Source organism: Blennius ocellaris, assembly GCF_963422515.1.
Source record: "Blennius ocellaris genome assembly, chromosome: 7".
Taxonomy (NCBI): Eukaryota; Metazoa; Chordata; class Actinopteri; order Blenniiformes; family Blenniidae; genus Blennius; species Blennius ocellaris.
Window position 1 is genome coordinate 19,027,603 of NC_137656.1, and position 17,381 is coordinate 19,044,983.

Sequence of the window (17,381 nt, forward strand, 5' to 3'; positions counted from 1 at the left end):
AAGATACACCACTAATTTTAAGAGACTGGTGGTAGAAAGTGAATCAAAATATGACCATTAACAAAAATTTTATTTCCCTAAAATATCCCAAATTTAGATTACAAAAGAATCCATAACAATCATAAAATGTACTGCACAAAACGCATTTTGTAGTGGCATGACATAACAGTACCTTAACCAAAAAGTTCAGATAAATTTAGGTAACCACCACATTATGTTAAATTAGCTGACTGAAAAGTTTTGTATGTGTAAATACATTTTAATTCATGTGTGTCTCACCTCACAGCTTGAATAAGCCTGGTTCTGAGTCCGGGCTTGGGGGCCTTCCTGTGCCGCGCCTGTGCATTCTCCCAGTGGTTTGGTTCCTTACCAGAATCCAAAAACAGGCATTTTAAAGTTAATGGATGACTCTATAATTGTCATTGCACTAGGACTGTCTACCCTCCTGTGTGTTTCCTGTGATGGACTAGCAAAGCGTCCACAATGTGGCCTGCCTTAGGTCTAGTGACAGCTGGGATTGACTCCAGCACCCCATGACCCCAAGCAGGAGAAAGCAATGCAGCAGACAGATGGAAGGGAACCAAGTATGCAGTGAACAGAAATGTTGCATGGCCACACAGGTATGGGTACGTTGTTACAATTGTACACAAACCACCAACACAAAACTTGTTGGTGCAATTGTGCAGAACAAAGAAGAAAAAATAAACAAATATCTGCTATTTAACGAACAATCAACTCCTGAAACACGAGTGTAGAATCTGAAAAGTGGGACGACTGTGGCTACAATATGGGTGTATTCTACCCTTGCCTATAGTTAGCTGGGATTAACTCCAGCACCCTGTTGACCCTGCACAGGATAAAGAGGTATAGAAGATGGCTGGTTGGACCTAAAACAATCCGTTTTTCTCCTCACAGAAATAGCTCAAAAACTCACCCCAAAAAAAGCCTAATAAAAAGCTAGATAAGCAAAGCATGAAGACAGACAACAATGTCAAGACAATGAAGACAAACCTGAGTGACTTCTTAAATCCCCATCGATCCATGGGGTGGGAGAAATTTGAGTAAGAGTACTACATTCAGCTTTAATATACATTACTCTTCCAGACTATTCATTATATTTAAATAAAGGCAAATTGACAAGAATCATCATCATCACCTCTGACTCATTACCATTTGTAAATGTATACATTTTAGATTTAGAAAAAGTATGCAAAAATGTATATAAACTGTTCAAGTCATCCATCACATCTCATCCTATTTACACATTAGACACTCATCATTAATAGCAGGGACACCGAGTTCTTTCTGTGTCCAACAAGGAATCTAAAGTTGTCAGAGTCAAAGGATCTTACAAAAAAAGGTTCTTCTGCCAAAATTGCGTTGCAAAGCAACATATGAAATGTTTCCAGACGCCCACATCAACCATCATCTATCACGAAAAGAGAATCTTATCAAACGGCCAACTGAGAAGCATTCCAGTCTCTTCAAAACTGCAGTCAGTTTACTAGTTTGAGACTAACTTTAACCCTAAAACAATTAATCACTCAGATGTCTGATTTTTTCAGATCTATACAACTATTGCAGAGATGTACAATTCATGTCACTTGATCAAGAAATTGATACTTGTATGAGAACAATTCAACAACACATTCATAATTGTTAGAAGCTTAAATCTTTTATTACTAGTTTCCAGGTTCAATTGAATCAGGAAATGCGTGACCAAAGGTCACTGACATTACCAGATATAGTAGAAGCCCTACAACTCCAAATGTAAAAAAAACTTAACTTCTTCAGATGAAAGAGAAACTGTTATGTGAATCAGGATAATATGTTAAACAAAACGCCTCACTGATGATATGATGCCAATTTCATTCTGTCCAGAGAGCCACATCAGCTTTGTACCAGTAGGTGGCACTAGGTCCCTTCTATAATCCAGCAGCAAAACTCAGAACTCACACCACCTGAGACAGAAAAGAGCAGCTCACCCTGATCCAAACCTTCACATCGCTCTCTGAAGTATGATAGACAGTGAATTTCATACCGTAATGCTCTCAGCTAACAGGCAGAGTTGACCATCAACTAATCCCTGCATACAGAGACAGCGTCCCTAAGCAGGCACAGAAAAGCTGGAGTTTTAGCAGCTGGCTGTTCTCGTCTCTGAGGTGGATGATGCCATGCTAAAATAGACAATCAAGTTACAAAATGATGCAGCCAAAGACTTTAAAAGGACGTTTCCATCAAAAGGATGCCAGCTTCACAGAGAAACACCTTTAAAGAATATTTTTGCACCAATAAATCTGAATATGCAGAGTTAGGTGGCATTTTGGACTACAAACATCAAACATGTCAAATGTAATTCATTTATACAGAAAAAAAACTTGAATCTGTCTTCAAAGATGTAGTGTTGATGATTATCAACAATACACTGAAAACGGTTTCAGAAAGTGCAAATCATACACAAGATGATAACATTTCACAAAACAAGAGACACATGATAAATAGCATAAAGGAACAAGCCCCAAAATCAATTACAAGTAACAATATCAAATGAAGAACTACAACTTTAAAGCAATGTCATGTGACATTCATGAAATATGCAGGGTACAGAATTTGTACGCCAAGAAGGAATATTTAAAATTTAAAAAAAAAGCATATATAATTGTAACATATCCACCTATCCAACAAAGGACAAAAGGCAGGGTAGAAAGAACAAGTCACCAATCACAGGACAAATATAAAGAGACATACAACTAAGCACACAATCACATCTTGGCCAATATACAGAAACTTATTCAACTCGTATGCAAAAACCAACACATGCACAGGGAGAACGTGTAAATGCCCAACAGCAAAAGCCCAAGGTTGAAACCAGACTATGGATATTTTCAATTTGAGGCATGTGTGCCAACCACTATATTACACTACAGCTTCCCTGGTATTACACGCTCCAGGAATATAATCTCAAAAAGGCCCCAATGAAATTTCATTAAATCTGCATGCCTCCGGTGGACGACCACAAAAAAACATTGTAACTAATCCTGTCATGGTTGAACACAGAGCAGAAGAAACATGAAGCAAAGACATGTGAGGAAAGAAATTTGTCAGTTTCATCATCAGCCAGATAAAACCAACAGGATGCTGAAAAAGAAATACATTAAATAAAATAAACAAGCCATCATGTGAAAAACATTGTGCCACCACAATACCAGGAAAACACATCTGCAGTCTGTCTGCGCCGTGTGTGGATGGCGAGCCAAAAAGTACAAGCTGAGCTCACCTGAGTATTTCTTTTCGTCACTTTACAACACGGTCTCACCTACAGTTATAGAGCTGGAGGTGTCAGGTCAATTACTTGGATGTTCACCAAGTCCAGTGATTCATTATATTCTTATTCTGCCCGTTTTACTGATCGAAAAGTAATTCGGAGAAATAACTTTCTCTTCCTTATATTTCATCAAATATTACAATATAATACACCTTTTACATTCTGTGGTATCGCCTGCGTCATATAATGATTAATTATCTCCCACTGCAGCCACAGTTTTACTCATTATAAGCTTCTCAGAGCAACGCTGGAGCACTTGAAATGTAAATGTAGTGGGTCATTAATGCAAAGTGTATTTCTTCAGTATAATTACCAGACCAAACTCTGACAAACACGATAGTAGTGCATCACTGTAGTGATGTGAAGCCATTCACCAAGAGCAAAAAAAAATACTCAACAGTGAAGGAACTAGAGCATAAGCTATCAATATTAGTAGTGAGTTCGTGAATATTTTACCAGCCTACCAGTCCACACCGGCCGACCATTAATCACAATGTCACCACTGGCTCATAGAAAGGCCACCATGTCTATTACAAGGGGGGAAAAAGTGAGAGACTGTAATGTTTCTAACAAAACAGGTAACACATTGAGTAAATATAGGTGACAATGTGAAAAATTAGTCCATTTATTTTTGCAGAATAAAAAACATCCCTCCTTTGTATCTGAACCTCTCTTTCAGTCGCTCTCTCTTTCTCTTGTCTTTCTGTCTCGCTGTGTCTCTGGATCAATACAGAGGCTTTTGAGATGATTACAAAGACTTCACAGGAAACCCAATAGGCACATAAAGATTCTTCCCCTGAGTTCAACCGCTAAACTTCTACTTCATTCTGGGTAAAATGGAAACATTTAGATCTGCTAGCATAATATCATCCTGGTTCAATGTCTATATTTAAGCGCTTATTCAACAACAAAACTTTCAAAAGTGTGCTAACATTCTAAAAACTTTATTGTAGTAAACAGCAGAAAATGTGAAATAAAGTGTGAACGAACACTCTACTTCGCACCTGATGCCATTTATCAGCCACGGCCTGGAGGCACAAACAATAAAACTCCTGTTTACATGTTTAAAGAAACAATAGCAACCACTTTCAGGGCATTTCATGTTTGGCAGCTGCGGTAGGAGAGGCAATAATAAGCAAATCAGGTCATTTAAACCCCAGAGTTGTTTGGGGGAACATTAACCCCTTTCCAAAATAAACAACAATCTTGTTTACAATGCTTCAAAAGCGCACCATTGGGCCCACAGCCATACAAAGACACACGTGTTCTCCTAAATTGCATTAGATCCAGCTCATGACGGAGCTCTCATACTGGTTCTAAAGGGCTGCAGAAACACTTATGACTCTCTGACTACTGGGACATATTAATCTATGCTTCAGGGAAACTCATTTGCAAATATTCAATATCTACTCACCACTGAGGATGTGGGGCCTACATTGATTTGCAAATGTTTGATTAGCATGAGGAATAGGAAAAATATCCCACAGCCTTTGGTCACCATGTGTTGTTTTTTTTTTGTCTGGGCAGAGCAGCCACAGCCCACCTGTGCTACATTATTGCCTCTCTGTCTCGGTCTGCCTGGGTCTTTTATCTGGTGCATCTAACCTACTTAGAAAAGCTGTCTAAGGTCAGTTGCTGGGCCGTTACATTTCATGAGTTTAGATCCGAGGTTAGTGAAAGATACGTTTGGCGGAGGAACATACAGCAGCTCAACATTTTCTATCAGTTAAATAACTCTAGAATGTTCCTCAAATCTAACATACATCACAAAGCTGACTGCTGAGGGATGCCATCTGTAATTTGACTGCCTTCCTAGCGCACACGGCCATTGTGCTGGTCTGACTCGGCTCAGTGATGATTAATCAGTGTGGGAGGTTAGTATTAGGAGCTAAAAAGCTAATTCCTCAGCTCGATCTACAGCTTTAAAGGCTAATCCATCTCTACCTGCTCTCCCATTACTCTGACTGCCAATCACTTTTGCCCCCACATTTGACCTTCATTGATATGAGGTATATGCTTCATCACTATGTGAGTGCATTAAGGTAGAGAAGGAGACGGTTTATTTTCCGAGTACGACCAGACCCACACCAATCCTTTATTTGTTTATGCAGAATGCTACTATTCAGTGAGGCAGAGCAGCCGTCCCGATTCATTTAGCAGTTTATACGATCCTGCTTAATGTTGCTTACTACTGTATTACACTGTGGGCTCAGACGAGGGATCGTGTGGCCGTGCATGCCTGTAAACACCAGAGTCGCGTGTGCGTGAGCCTGAGAAGGTGCGGCAGGAAGAGACTGCAGAGGACGGCACTGGAGGGCATAGTGCACAGTCCCCATCTTGTCCAACTCAGCCTGCTCTTCTGACAGGTCAATATATTTTGGATTCCTCCTCAGAGTGCAGTTGTGAATGAAATGGTGTCCATTCAAGAACAAGGATGATATGAGATAGATGAGGGACGGCGCACGTCAGGTTACCCATCGGGAACATGGTGAGAACAGAGAATATTGTTAAATGGATAAGGACAAAGTTGATGTGCAAAAGTAACACTAACACTCTGTGGCATTGCCACAAGAAACCAGGTGGGCCAAATTCAATATAGAGGCTGATTCACAGTTTTGTAAATTGAGACTGCTTCAAAATCGTGGTTCTGTTTGTTGTTGTTGCCCAGCTGCCATGTTTTCTTTGCTCTGATCTGTTGAGCACGCAAAAGAGGACCTGCAGTTCTTAAAATATTATGCATGGATGGTAGTGTGAAAAACAATGCCGAACATTGTTGAGGAACTGGAGAAAATTCAATGTGCACCAAAACATCTAGAGAGGTACAGAATATCTTAAAATGACTCAAAATAAAACAGAAAAAACAGTTGATTCATCCATCCATCCATCTTCTATGCCACTTCATTCAATTTATGATTGGAGTTAATCCCATGTGACTTTGGGCAAAGGCAAGTACACTCTGAACAAGTCCATCAGCAAACCAACACCGAGAGATAAACAGTCATATACACTCACAACCACATCGAAGGGCAATTGTAGAGTCATCAATTGGCCTCAAATGCCTGTTTTATTCGATTATGCTCGGAAACCAGCGTAAACGCCATTGCATGCACAGGGTTAACATACAGACTATACACAGAAAAGCTCGCTGGCCCAACCCGGAGTGCAAACACCACTAACACCACTGTTTACCACATGATGCGCTCTATTTTTCTCTTTTTCTAAACATGCAGAAAGCTAAAGCTGTCAGGTCACGAATTCATAGTACAGCTCACAGATAGAAACCACCCACATTAGTCAATGAGCGTGAGAAACCACCAGTATTTTTATTGAAATTAACAATTAATTTGTGGTTAACTTGTGTCCTTGATGACAGATAAATCCACTCAAATTCCCTTCCAGAGGACCTTCACAGCTTTCCTTGACAGAGAAACTGATGCAGTCCAGGCACTACAAGACACTTAATCACAGAGCAGAGAATCAAAACCCTTCATCATGTCTGGATGAGGTGTCAGTCATATTTTCGTAACGGCAAAAATACCTTCTTTTTTTTCTCTTCCTCAGTTCAGAAAGCTTTAACACACTGGAGGTCAGCATCAATCATGTGCATGCCAGCATCTGTTACAACCGATGATCCCACTGGCTGTAATGAATCCTAATATAAGCTGCCATCAAGAGACTCCCAGAACGAGGCCACGGGCTGTTTTCAAATGCCTGTGACACTACTCTCACAACACCTCTCGGAAAATGGCCACACTTCAAGATAGCTCATTTGAAAGTCCAGCCATTGGCAAAGGAGGACAATGACTTAGAAATGAGACGCTAAAATATGAAACGTGACATCACAAAGACAGACCACACACACTCACACCTATGGGCAATTTTGTTTCCTCAGTAAACCTCACGTGCATGTTTTTGGACTGTGGGAGTCACCAGAGGGAACATATCGCAAGAAAAACATGCACACTTCACACATTTGAACTCACAACCTTCTCGCTATGACACCAATTCTAACCACTGCCCACTGTGCAGCCCAAGTCTTATCCGTTGATACTAAGTTCATGTTATGTGATGTTGAGCCAATATTCGTATTTAGAAACGTAAAAGAAAAATGTATATGTTAAAGTATTTGGTTTTCTCCTTTAAAAAAAATCAATCAATGATTCCTTCTCAGATCATGAATGAAAATTCCCTCCATGATGTGTTCCATTGAATATATTTAGCATAACGCAGTGACTCGTGAGTATATAAACCTTCTTTCATAGAGAATAACTGTTGCATATTTTACTCCATATGAACAGTGGAGAGAAAAAATAAACAGAGAGAAAGATTCCAATGAGACCTGGAGGCAAGACAGTCAAAATGCAGTTACAGTAAACATTTATAGATTCAAATATTTCATTCGCCTGCACATCCATCTTTAATATCCCCTTTACCCACACAATGACGCTACAGAATATTTAAGCTGAACGTTAGGGTACAACCAGGGCAGACCACCTGTCCATCACTGGAATATCACAGGATTTATTTGTTGTTGATTCAAATTGATAGTTTCTGTCTTTCAGTGGTGATGACTAATAAGTCAATTCAGTTTTTTTGATGAATATTACACTTATAACACTAATGAACATCATGATTAGTATAAGATTATGGTCATGAGCGTTATAAGTGGTGCAAAAAAGAAAAAGAAAAAAAATAACGATTTTTACCAGTCAGATTAGATTTTTCTTTTTTTCTCGATCTAAGTTAATGTTCAGAAATCACACACAGAAACAATGTAATGTGTGTTTGGCAATTTTATGCGACTTTTATTGATTTTAATCAAATCTAGTCGTTTTTTTCATAATACCTGTAACGATAACCGAACCTACGTTTGGATTTGTGTCACTTGCAGAAACGTAAATATTTTAAATAGATGCGCAAATGTTTGTAAACAAAAAAAATAAAACACATTTCCCAACTGAATGCAACGATTTGACTCACCTCTGTCAACCATATGTTGAAAATAGTTTGTTTTGTTGAGGGATAAAACTCCAGCCGACGTTACGGTGACCGGAAGGGGGAAAAAACACCATCCACAATCGAGTTTCCGGTTAAACGTCGAGCCAACGGGCGTTGAAAACAAATGAACGCTAACGAACTACAACCACCTCGTAGGACACCAAACTGTCATAAAACGTCCAGTAATCGTGTTGACTGCCAGGGTAAAGCTGTCGCTGAACATGTCAACGTTCCAGTCGACGTCAAGAGAAATTGCAGTCAAACTTCCGGCGAGCGTGCGCGAGATGAAACTTGCCGGCTGTTAGAAATTATGACAATAACTGCAATAAATGTATTTGTACACCACAGGCACGCACGGGTATAATAGTGCGGTGGTTGTGTCTCGATTAAAGACAACTTCTAGAATTTAAAAAAGTTATTCTGCTCATAATATAAACCGGACTCCTAGCTGAGTTCCAGCTTCATGTCTCATGCCGTTTAAGATGGAAATTGTATCGTAAAACTGGTAAATGGATTTTACTGTGCATCGTTAATCACGTCCAACCATTCACACACGCACACGCTCAAGCACACGCGAGCTCTATAGCTTTCTAGTAAATAAATAACAACAAATAATATTTACTGATCCAACCCACTTGAGAGCAGATTGTGTGGTATGTGGCCCCTGAAGTAAAATGAATTTGACAGCCCTGAAATAGACAGTCAAACTGTAGGAAAAACTGAAACAAGCTAACGTCAATAGTGCTAGGAACATTTTTTAATTAAAGATGAAGTTGTATAATTTCCACGGGTTGAGCTCTTTAACTGAAAGTGCTTTTAGAAGCGCTGCTGAACTTAAGATATTTGCACACTGGTCCATACATATCTTTAAACACAGCTTATTATTTCACCGTATAAAAAGTTGGAATCATGAAAGAAGATTGGAGACAACTCGCGAACGGCCTAGGATGCAGGTTGTGTGTGACTTGCAAGATTTTGTTGAAATACCATTTGAAACTTTTCACTTGTTTTCAGTTTGATTTCTCGGAATTTTGTCTCTTAAGGTTTAATTTTCCTGACAACTAGCCACTTAAGCATTAGCTATGTTCAACTTTGAACTCAGTTGCAGGCATATATAATTAAAATCTAGATGATATAACAATATAACTGACTATGATAAAACAATATACAAAAAATAAGTTTCACAAGCTGAGCTGATGTCATCTTCCTCTTATAATGCAGCTGCAACTATCAATTAAATGACTGTCAAAAGCATTATTATTTGTAAGCAAATACATTGAAGATTTACTTTAAGACATTATATTAAGCATTGTTTGTCAATCTCTATGCATTTCAAATAAATTCCTTTGAATCTTTGTTTTTTTTTCTATTTAAGATTTTACTCCTTGAATCTCAAAACATGCATATTAGGTTAATTGGTCACTCTAATTTGCACATGCTTGTAAATGTGAGTGTGTTTTCTGTCTCCCTGCATTGGGCCGGTGATGGAATGGCGACTGTTCAACTCCATGCTCAGGGAACATTCTGTGTGGTGTCTACGTATGGGTTCTCTCCCTCACAGTCCTAAAACATGCACTTCAGGTGAACTGGTGACTGTGAAATGCCCGAAGGTGTCACTGTGAGTTTGAGTCATCATGTGTTTCTCTGTGTTGGCCCTGTGATGGACTGGTGACCCGCCTATAGGATGTGAAATGACGTCACACAAAGTCAGTTTGAATTATCTGGATGGATGGATGGTTGGATGGATGGATGGATGGATGGATGGAGTCCCATTTCTCCAACAACAAATATGCCCTAGTCAGTATTACTACAACATAATTGATATTAGACTTTGTAGGTTACTCACATAATGACTGAAATGTTAATCTGCCTGAGACTTGGACAACTTGGATTATTTAAACAAGGAACTCTCCTTGCCTGCACAAGTAAACCCTGATCCTTATTTTTTTCTTTTTTTTTTAAAAATGCGTTAGCCCCAACAGTAGTGGAAATAAATAGCAGAAATAATGAATTAGGTGTTCTTCTGTTTTCCAATTGCTTCATTTCAAACCTTTGTAGGACAGATTTCACCAAAATTCGATCGCAAAATCTGTTAGTCTAAAAAATGGAAAAGGAGAATAAGAGGTCAGTCTTATGCACTGTTGCAGCTACATATTATAAATAAATACAGTGCTACCACCTGTTTTTGGAGAAAAGAAAGAAATATTTTAAAATGTGGATATAATATATGGCCCATTTCTCCAGAATCCTAATTCATTCAGACAAGTGAAAATATGGAAGGTGCAAAGGTGACCTGAAAGTAATATCAGGAATATAGCTGTAATCATTTTCTATCTCAACTGATCCTTCAACCTGCCATCTCTCTCTCTGTCTCTCTCCTGTCTCTCTCTGTCTTTCTCGCTCTCTCTCTCTCTTGCTGTAGAATCAATAATTGGCAATAATTCCTTCCATCATTTATATTTTCCTACTCAAACTGTGAAATGTTTTTTCTTTAATATTGAGTTCAGATGAGGTTCATTTGTATCCAGAAGTTCATCATAGGACACATTGCATGCTAAAACTTTATATTCTCTTACATAACTCACAATAATATGTCTTTCAACATTTTAACCCCCCCCCCCCCCCAATTAAATATTGCTCGAAATGATGGATTTGTGGTTAACTAGAAAAGGGACATGACGTTTCTTTCATGGTGAATTAGAAAAGGTGCACAGCACCTCAATGCAAATGTGAAATCTTGAAATTGTTGTTTTTAGACAGATTACCTGTTTGCGGTGATACTGAATTACTCTACTCACCTTGTTTTATTATACGTCCACTTATCTTTTCTCATCTGTTTCCATATATTCTCCTTTCATACTTCTTATCTCATTTTAATCCTCCATTTCCACACTTCACCTTCATCTCATCTCAGCCGACCTCATCCCATCTCCTCATCATCTCTTATTACTTGTAACCCTTTCTGATATGTCTCCACTGGCTTTGTTTCCTCTCATCGACCAACATTTAATACACTCTTTTCTCATTCCTTCTTCCCCTAACCTCATTAAAAAATACATTAAGATAGTATTGTTTACACCTGTCATTGTACTTGTATGCAGTCGAGGAAACAAAGAATCTGAGACGTATCCCGAGAATGCGATGCTATTATGATGTCTATCAGTTATATTTCAGTCCACTGGAAAGAAAATCATGGCAACAAAACAATGCTCGTATACACAAACGTTATCTGACATAAGCAAGATATTTTCCTGTTATGTAACTGTGTAGTGCTGTGGTGAAGTTGCAAGATCTATTTCCGTGAGGTCACTAATATCTGCTCCCTTCTACCTGTTCCGCTGAGCACACTGCACTTTTCCAATAGACTTTTAATGGATAGGATGTGTTCTGCCAGCATTAGTCAGGAAAAAGCCGCTCATGCTCAATGCTAAATTACTTTTAGACAGCGATCTGGATGATGCTCATTTTCAATAGATGTGAGGACCAAGGATGCACTCTTTTACAGATCTTCAGCAATATGCTCCTATGATTAAATATCATGAGTCTTTCATCAATTATCCATTTTAGCCCATGAACTAGACATAAATTAAAAAAAAAATGTGGATTCAGACACTTCATTAAATACTGTCATTGAATCATTACTCTTCTCAGACAGTGCCTTCTGAGTGATTTGAACTGTTCTCATTTCAAGTTGTTGTTTTTTTTTTTGTTTTGTTTTTTTAATCAGACATCATTTTTCTGAATGCAGCCTTCACAACTACAACCCATGCCAGCTGACACATCCCTTTGATATTGTTTCTCCCAGGGCACCATGACTCAGCATGTTTAGTGATGTGGGAATATACCTGGCATCAATCTCCAGCACTGCTGGTTGGCTGTGTCATGACAATTTGTAAACCCTCCATTTTTCAAGAGAATAAAGGACATGATGAGCCCTTGAGAGTGCACATGCCGGTGGTAGCCCCTGTTTGTGTCTGCAAGGCAAGGACAAAGTGACAGATGGACTGTGAGGCTAGAGGACAGTCCCTGAAGAGAAAGAAAAGGATATCATCAGGCAAAAGGAGGCTGTTGATATCAGAGGATAGGCTGTATATAGATTCTCCCAGGGGCTCTTTAATCAAAATAAACACATGCAATACGCATTACATGATGAGTTGTGTGTGTTTTTGTTGTGCAGCGTGTGTATTTGTGTTGTGCAGCGTGTATGCTTCTTGTCAGTCATAAAATAGGTTATTCTGGAGTCATCTGTTATGCACAGTCATGCAATATACAGCAAGGAGTAAAGAAATCAGTGGACTGGAAAATCAAAGCGCGCATCACATGACGGGAGCAGTGAGGACGTCGCAGCATCACCATCATCAAACTTGACTCCTTCGTTGAATTTCCTGGACACAATCCAGACTCATTCCTCGAGGCTTTTTTTTTCTTTTTTTTTTTCTTTTTTTTAAAGTGTGCAATCGCCTTGTTTATTGATAATATAAAAAACTACTCGATGCATTTCGTATTACACCACTCTTTACTCACAGAATCACTTGCGTTTTTACGCAGCTGCTCCTCCTCTCCCAATACCGCGGCCGGGTCCACCACCAGCTTCTCGAAGCACGCCGAGCCGAGAGAGGAGCTCTTCTGCTGGTACATGATCAGCTGGGACACGGGGAGTTTGGGGCTGCCGTGTGTTGTCAGCTCGGGTTTGCTCCCCGTGGCCCCGGAAGCTGTGCCAAGGGGCCGGAGCAGAGACTGTCCGTTGGTACTGGTCCCGGGGACCGCGTCGCCTCCGAGACACGAATCCCCTTCAAAAGACGCCGGTGTGGAGCAGAACAGGTTCGGCTGAGACGACGAAAACACCCGGTCCAGTTGTTTCTTTTTCCTCTTAAACATCCACAAGCCCGATTCCTTTTTGCTGCCCTCCGCGCCCCCGGCGCCGCTCCGACGCTCCGATCCCAGTTTCGGACTGAGCCACGGTTTGGTTTTCTCCTGGAAATTCTTCCACATCCTCCGCTGGTAGGAAAGAGACTCCTGTCCCTTGCCTGGGCTGCCATCCTTGGGTGATTTTTGCTCCATGGTGCCCGTGCAGCAGCCAGCCAGCCTGAGCACACTGTGAATAGTGGAAGGATGTGACAGTTGGGCTGCTGCAGCTCGGTGCACTTCCACTGATGATCACTTCAGAGCGCCAACATAGGAGACGCACGATGTGATGATGATGATGATGATGATGATGATGGGGGGGTGTCAGTCTCCCTACAGTTTGCAATGTGTGGGTTTTTGTCACAATGTGCAGTATTGGGTAAGAAATATCCCACAACAGAGAAAATGTATCTCACCTCAGTACTTAAAGTTTGAGCACACAGGGAGACTTCTGCAAGAGAAAGAAAACGCCTCAAAAGGTTTGGGAAATGCTTCTCTCTGTCTTCTTTGAATCCTTTCTCTATCCACAGTGCTGAAACCGGAGGGCGTTTGACAAACTTGCCCATTAATTGTTTTATTCAAATGAAGGACGAAGGGTGCACCGCGCCTCCCTCTGGCCACCCATGTCATTTGACTGGATAATCTGTATGCTGGTGATTGTGTAACACAACCTCACGATGCCCCTTGGAGATGTTTATGATTCAGTTGTGGATCCCCATGTGAGGGTGTCTCTCCTTGTAGTGCGACATGTTGTATGTACACACAGTGGCTGACACCACGTTATCACTCATTCAGCACTGTGACCTTGTGAAATCTATAGCAGCAACCAGAAAACCTTGTGCTAAAAAGCTTCTTCTATTTTTTTTTGACGTCTGCATGTTCCTGCACTGTTGCCACGTCTGGATATGTTCTTTTTCTTTTCTACCAAATAGGTCAGGCTTCAGTGAATGTTATCACCCACGTGCAGCGTGAGCACTGAGCTGCCTCCTCTCCTTTTAGTTAGAGCTGCAGCAATGTGCAGCTCTAATAACTTATTACGTCTTCCCCTCTGGCCCTTGTTGCAGTGCTGGCCGGTCACCCCCCACACCCCCCACTCCCGCGTCACAATGTGCCTCCTTAACCGGAGGCGGTGACAATGAATATCTCGCCATGTAACTCTGAGACACGTACGTGTACACACTGAAGGTCACAACCTTTTATTCACAAACTAGAGTGATGATGTGGCCTTGGCATCACCTGTAGGAGTGATGATGAAGGTCTGCGTGGTGCTTATGACACATTTGTGTTGGAGGCTGTTTTCCATGACCCTGAAATCAAGAGAATAATAGAACAATAGAATTATCCTTCAATGTGTGTGATAAATTACAGCGATAGTGATTTTCTACAGATGATGGCATATAGCTGCTGTAGTCTCGATATAAATCAAACATTGGATGAGCAGGCCAACGACAGCTTCGGCTGTGGTTTGGCATGCCTTTGCTTGATATCTTACAGCCCACAAAATAAAATACTTTGATTACAACCAGCAATCTGTTGAATTGGCATTTCATTAAAGTGGATGGAGCTGTGAGTGTGTGAGCCAAACTGCTCATTTCAGCTGCCATCGGCTTTTCCATTAGGCTCATGTGGAAAACTGATGAGTCGGCAGTGAGCACTTTAAAAGAACCTCATCCTGTTGATAAAAAAAACAAAAAAACAACAACTCATCCAGGCCGTGCACATAGCTATACTTTGCATGCCCCACAGACACACAACCATTTACAGTCTTTGAAATGTGATCGTCAATCAATACCACTGTCAATTAGTACTACTAGACAATACACTGTGATTTGGCATTAAATAAAACACAATGAGCTCACTTACATCCCGGGCGAGCTCTTCAAATTTCACTCAGGGTAAAGCTACTATAGACATAATACTTATATTGTGGCCTGGAGTTTGAGCTGAAGCCTTGAATTACCTGTGAGGAATTATTTGATTTGATGGGTCTTATTCGATTGATAGTGCACTCTTCATCGCACTAGAGGAATGTTAGTAGAATCTTTTGTCACGGAAATTTATAATCAACAAAGATGAAGTCCACCGAAACGATTTCTCTTTACAACAATTTTTTCCCCCCCATTCATCTGCATTTACAATTGGTACAAGTTAATACATTTGATCAATATTTTTTAATAGTAATATTTATTATTTGAATATTATAATGTAATATTATTTGAAATGGCATTATGGTAGAAATAATAAACAAGGTGAAGTGGCAAACAAACTTATGGAAATCTTGTTTTTGTCTCACATGATGTGTAATTTTGCATTTGGTGTTTCTAGGATGACCCATGTCAGCACTTTTTGGAACATCAGTGCCACTTTTTGTAACCTTCACAATCTAGAGTGCAGGAAGAAGGTGGATCTTTCTCAAAACAATTCATCTTTTCGGCTCAATTGTTGGACAAACTCCTGGACAATCCCGCTAAAGTTTGTACTGTGACATTGTATCTTTTTGCATTTGAATCACTCTCAGTCTGATTTTTGTGTCTTTTCTTCTCCTGAGATTTTTACTTGGAAATTCTCCTAACAACTTGATCCTTCGAGCCAGAATTCCAAAATTGCTTACACCACCAGTATCAGGTCAAGAACGTGCACGGGAAAAAGGCCAGTCTGGTCTTTCCAAGGGAGAAGTCCTACAACTGAATTGTTGCAAAAGAGGCAGCTTTCTACTGGAGGTGAGAAGATGACAGAATCCGCACCACAGTTTACAAACGGAGACAGATCCAGGATCAACTGAATGCGCGTGGGTTCTCTTTTGTGGGAAAGTTCTTCATGTGTGAATGTGACGTGTGTTGGATATCCATCCACAGAGCTTAGATAAGGTTGCACTGTTAAATGTCGGCTCAAAGTGAATACGAGGTTATTTCCACACTAAAATATCAACTCATACTTGTCCTTACTACTGACGTAGGCCAGAGTCTCTGTAAGAAGATTTCATCCAGGTCATTTTAAGGATTCCGTGCGTGAATGTGATTGGTACTAAAGTGTTGTGGTGGAGATCCAGCATTGTCTCAGTGTAAAGTATCGTGAGCCTGCATCATGGCGAACAAGAGCGTGCCTTCAGACACACCACTTCCTCATTCTGCCTCCAAGTCAATTCACACATTCGCAAACACGTCTTTGAATAAATATCATACACATGCATATGCACGATTAAAGAGGGTACACTTCCACAGCACATTAATGTGAAAGATGTAATCACATTTTGAGATGAGGAAGGTTCATGAGGAACTGCAGCCGCAGACCACGAGACGGTCGGTTGAATAGTTGAAGTACCGGTAGTTATATGTTGCATTTTACGTGAAGGAAATTGATATTTTAAGGAATTAATGACAGATTTATGCATTTAATTCCTATTTCGGTCAAATAAGGACACATTTAGGTGGTTATTTAGTGGTGTATTTCTTTATATGTTTGTGGTAAGTTTAGTCCTCCGTACTTTTCAGGAGATTCATTCAATCATTTCAACTGCTTTGATTCCTGACTGTTTGAATGTTCCACTTTTGTTTCATTTTGCATTTCTGACTCTTCTGACCTTTGAAATATTGTTGGTACTGTAAATATTCTCTCCCATTTATTTGACTTATTGCCTTTTCAATCCACTTAGATCATTTTAATTATGGACATTTTACAAATACAATTGTTTTGTGTGGTGATGATGCAGCTGAAGAAGGCTTATGTATTTTATGAGATTTTGCCTATGTTATGTTTCTTTCTTTGTTTTATTTTGTTTTGTAGTGTACAGATGTAGTGTTTCATTACTCGCCATGGTTGGTTGGTTGGCTGATGGGGTTGGGGAGATTTTTCTTTCTTGTATGACATGACTACAATACTCCTAACAGTTTTTTTGGCCCTCAAAACTCTGATGGTTTCCATATTTTGTTTTTGTTTTTTTTGTTTTTTTCAAATGTGCAATAAAGCACATTTGAAAACTTGCCCATCTTAAAACTTTCTTTTCCTTTATCCATTCTTTATTAGTCAAAACCATAAGAAGAATGTTATGGAAATCTTGTTCTTGTCCCATAAAGAATAATTTTGCAGTCAATGTTTCAAGGATGACCTGTGTCAGCACTTTTGGAACCTCTGTGCTACTTTTTGTAACATTCAA

At 39.8% G+C, this 17,381-nt stretch overlaps 1 protein-coding gene across 1 annotated transcript in view; it reads right to left on the reverse strand.

Moving 5' to 3' along the window:
• The window catches only part of mctp1a (multiple C2 domains, transmembrane 1a), a gene marked incomplete at both ends in the record, with an annotated part of 129,304 nt that extends 115,920 nt beyond the window's left edge, over positions 1-13,384 (reverse strand). The window contains one exon of the mRNA XM_080499348.1: positions 12,848-13,384. Coding sequence (XP_080355474.1) covers positions 12,848-13,384 — 537 coding nt within the window. The remainder of the gene's footprint in view (positions 1-12,847) is intronic.
• Positions 13,385-17,381: the final 3,997 nt, after the last annotated feature.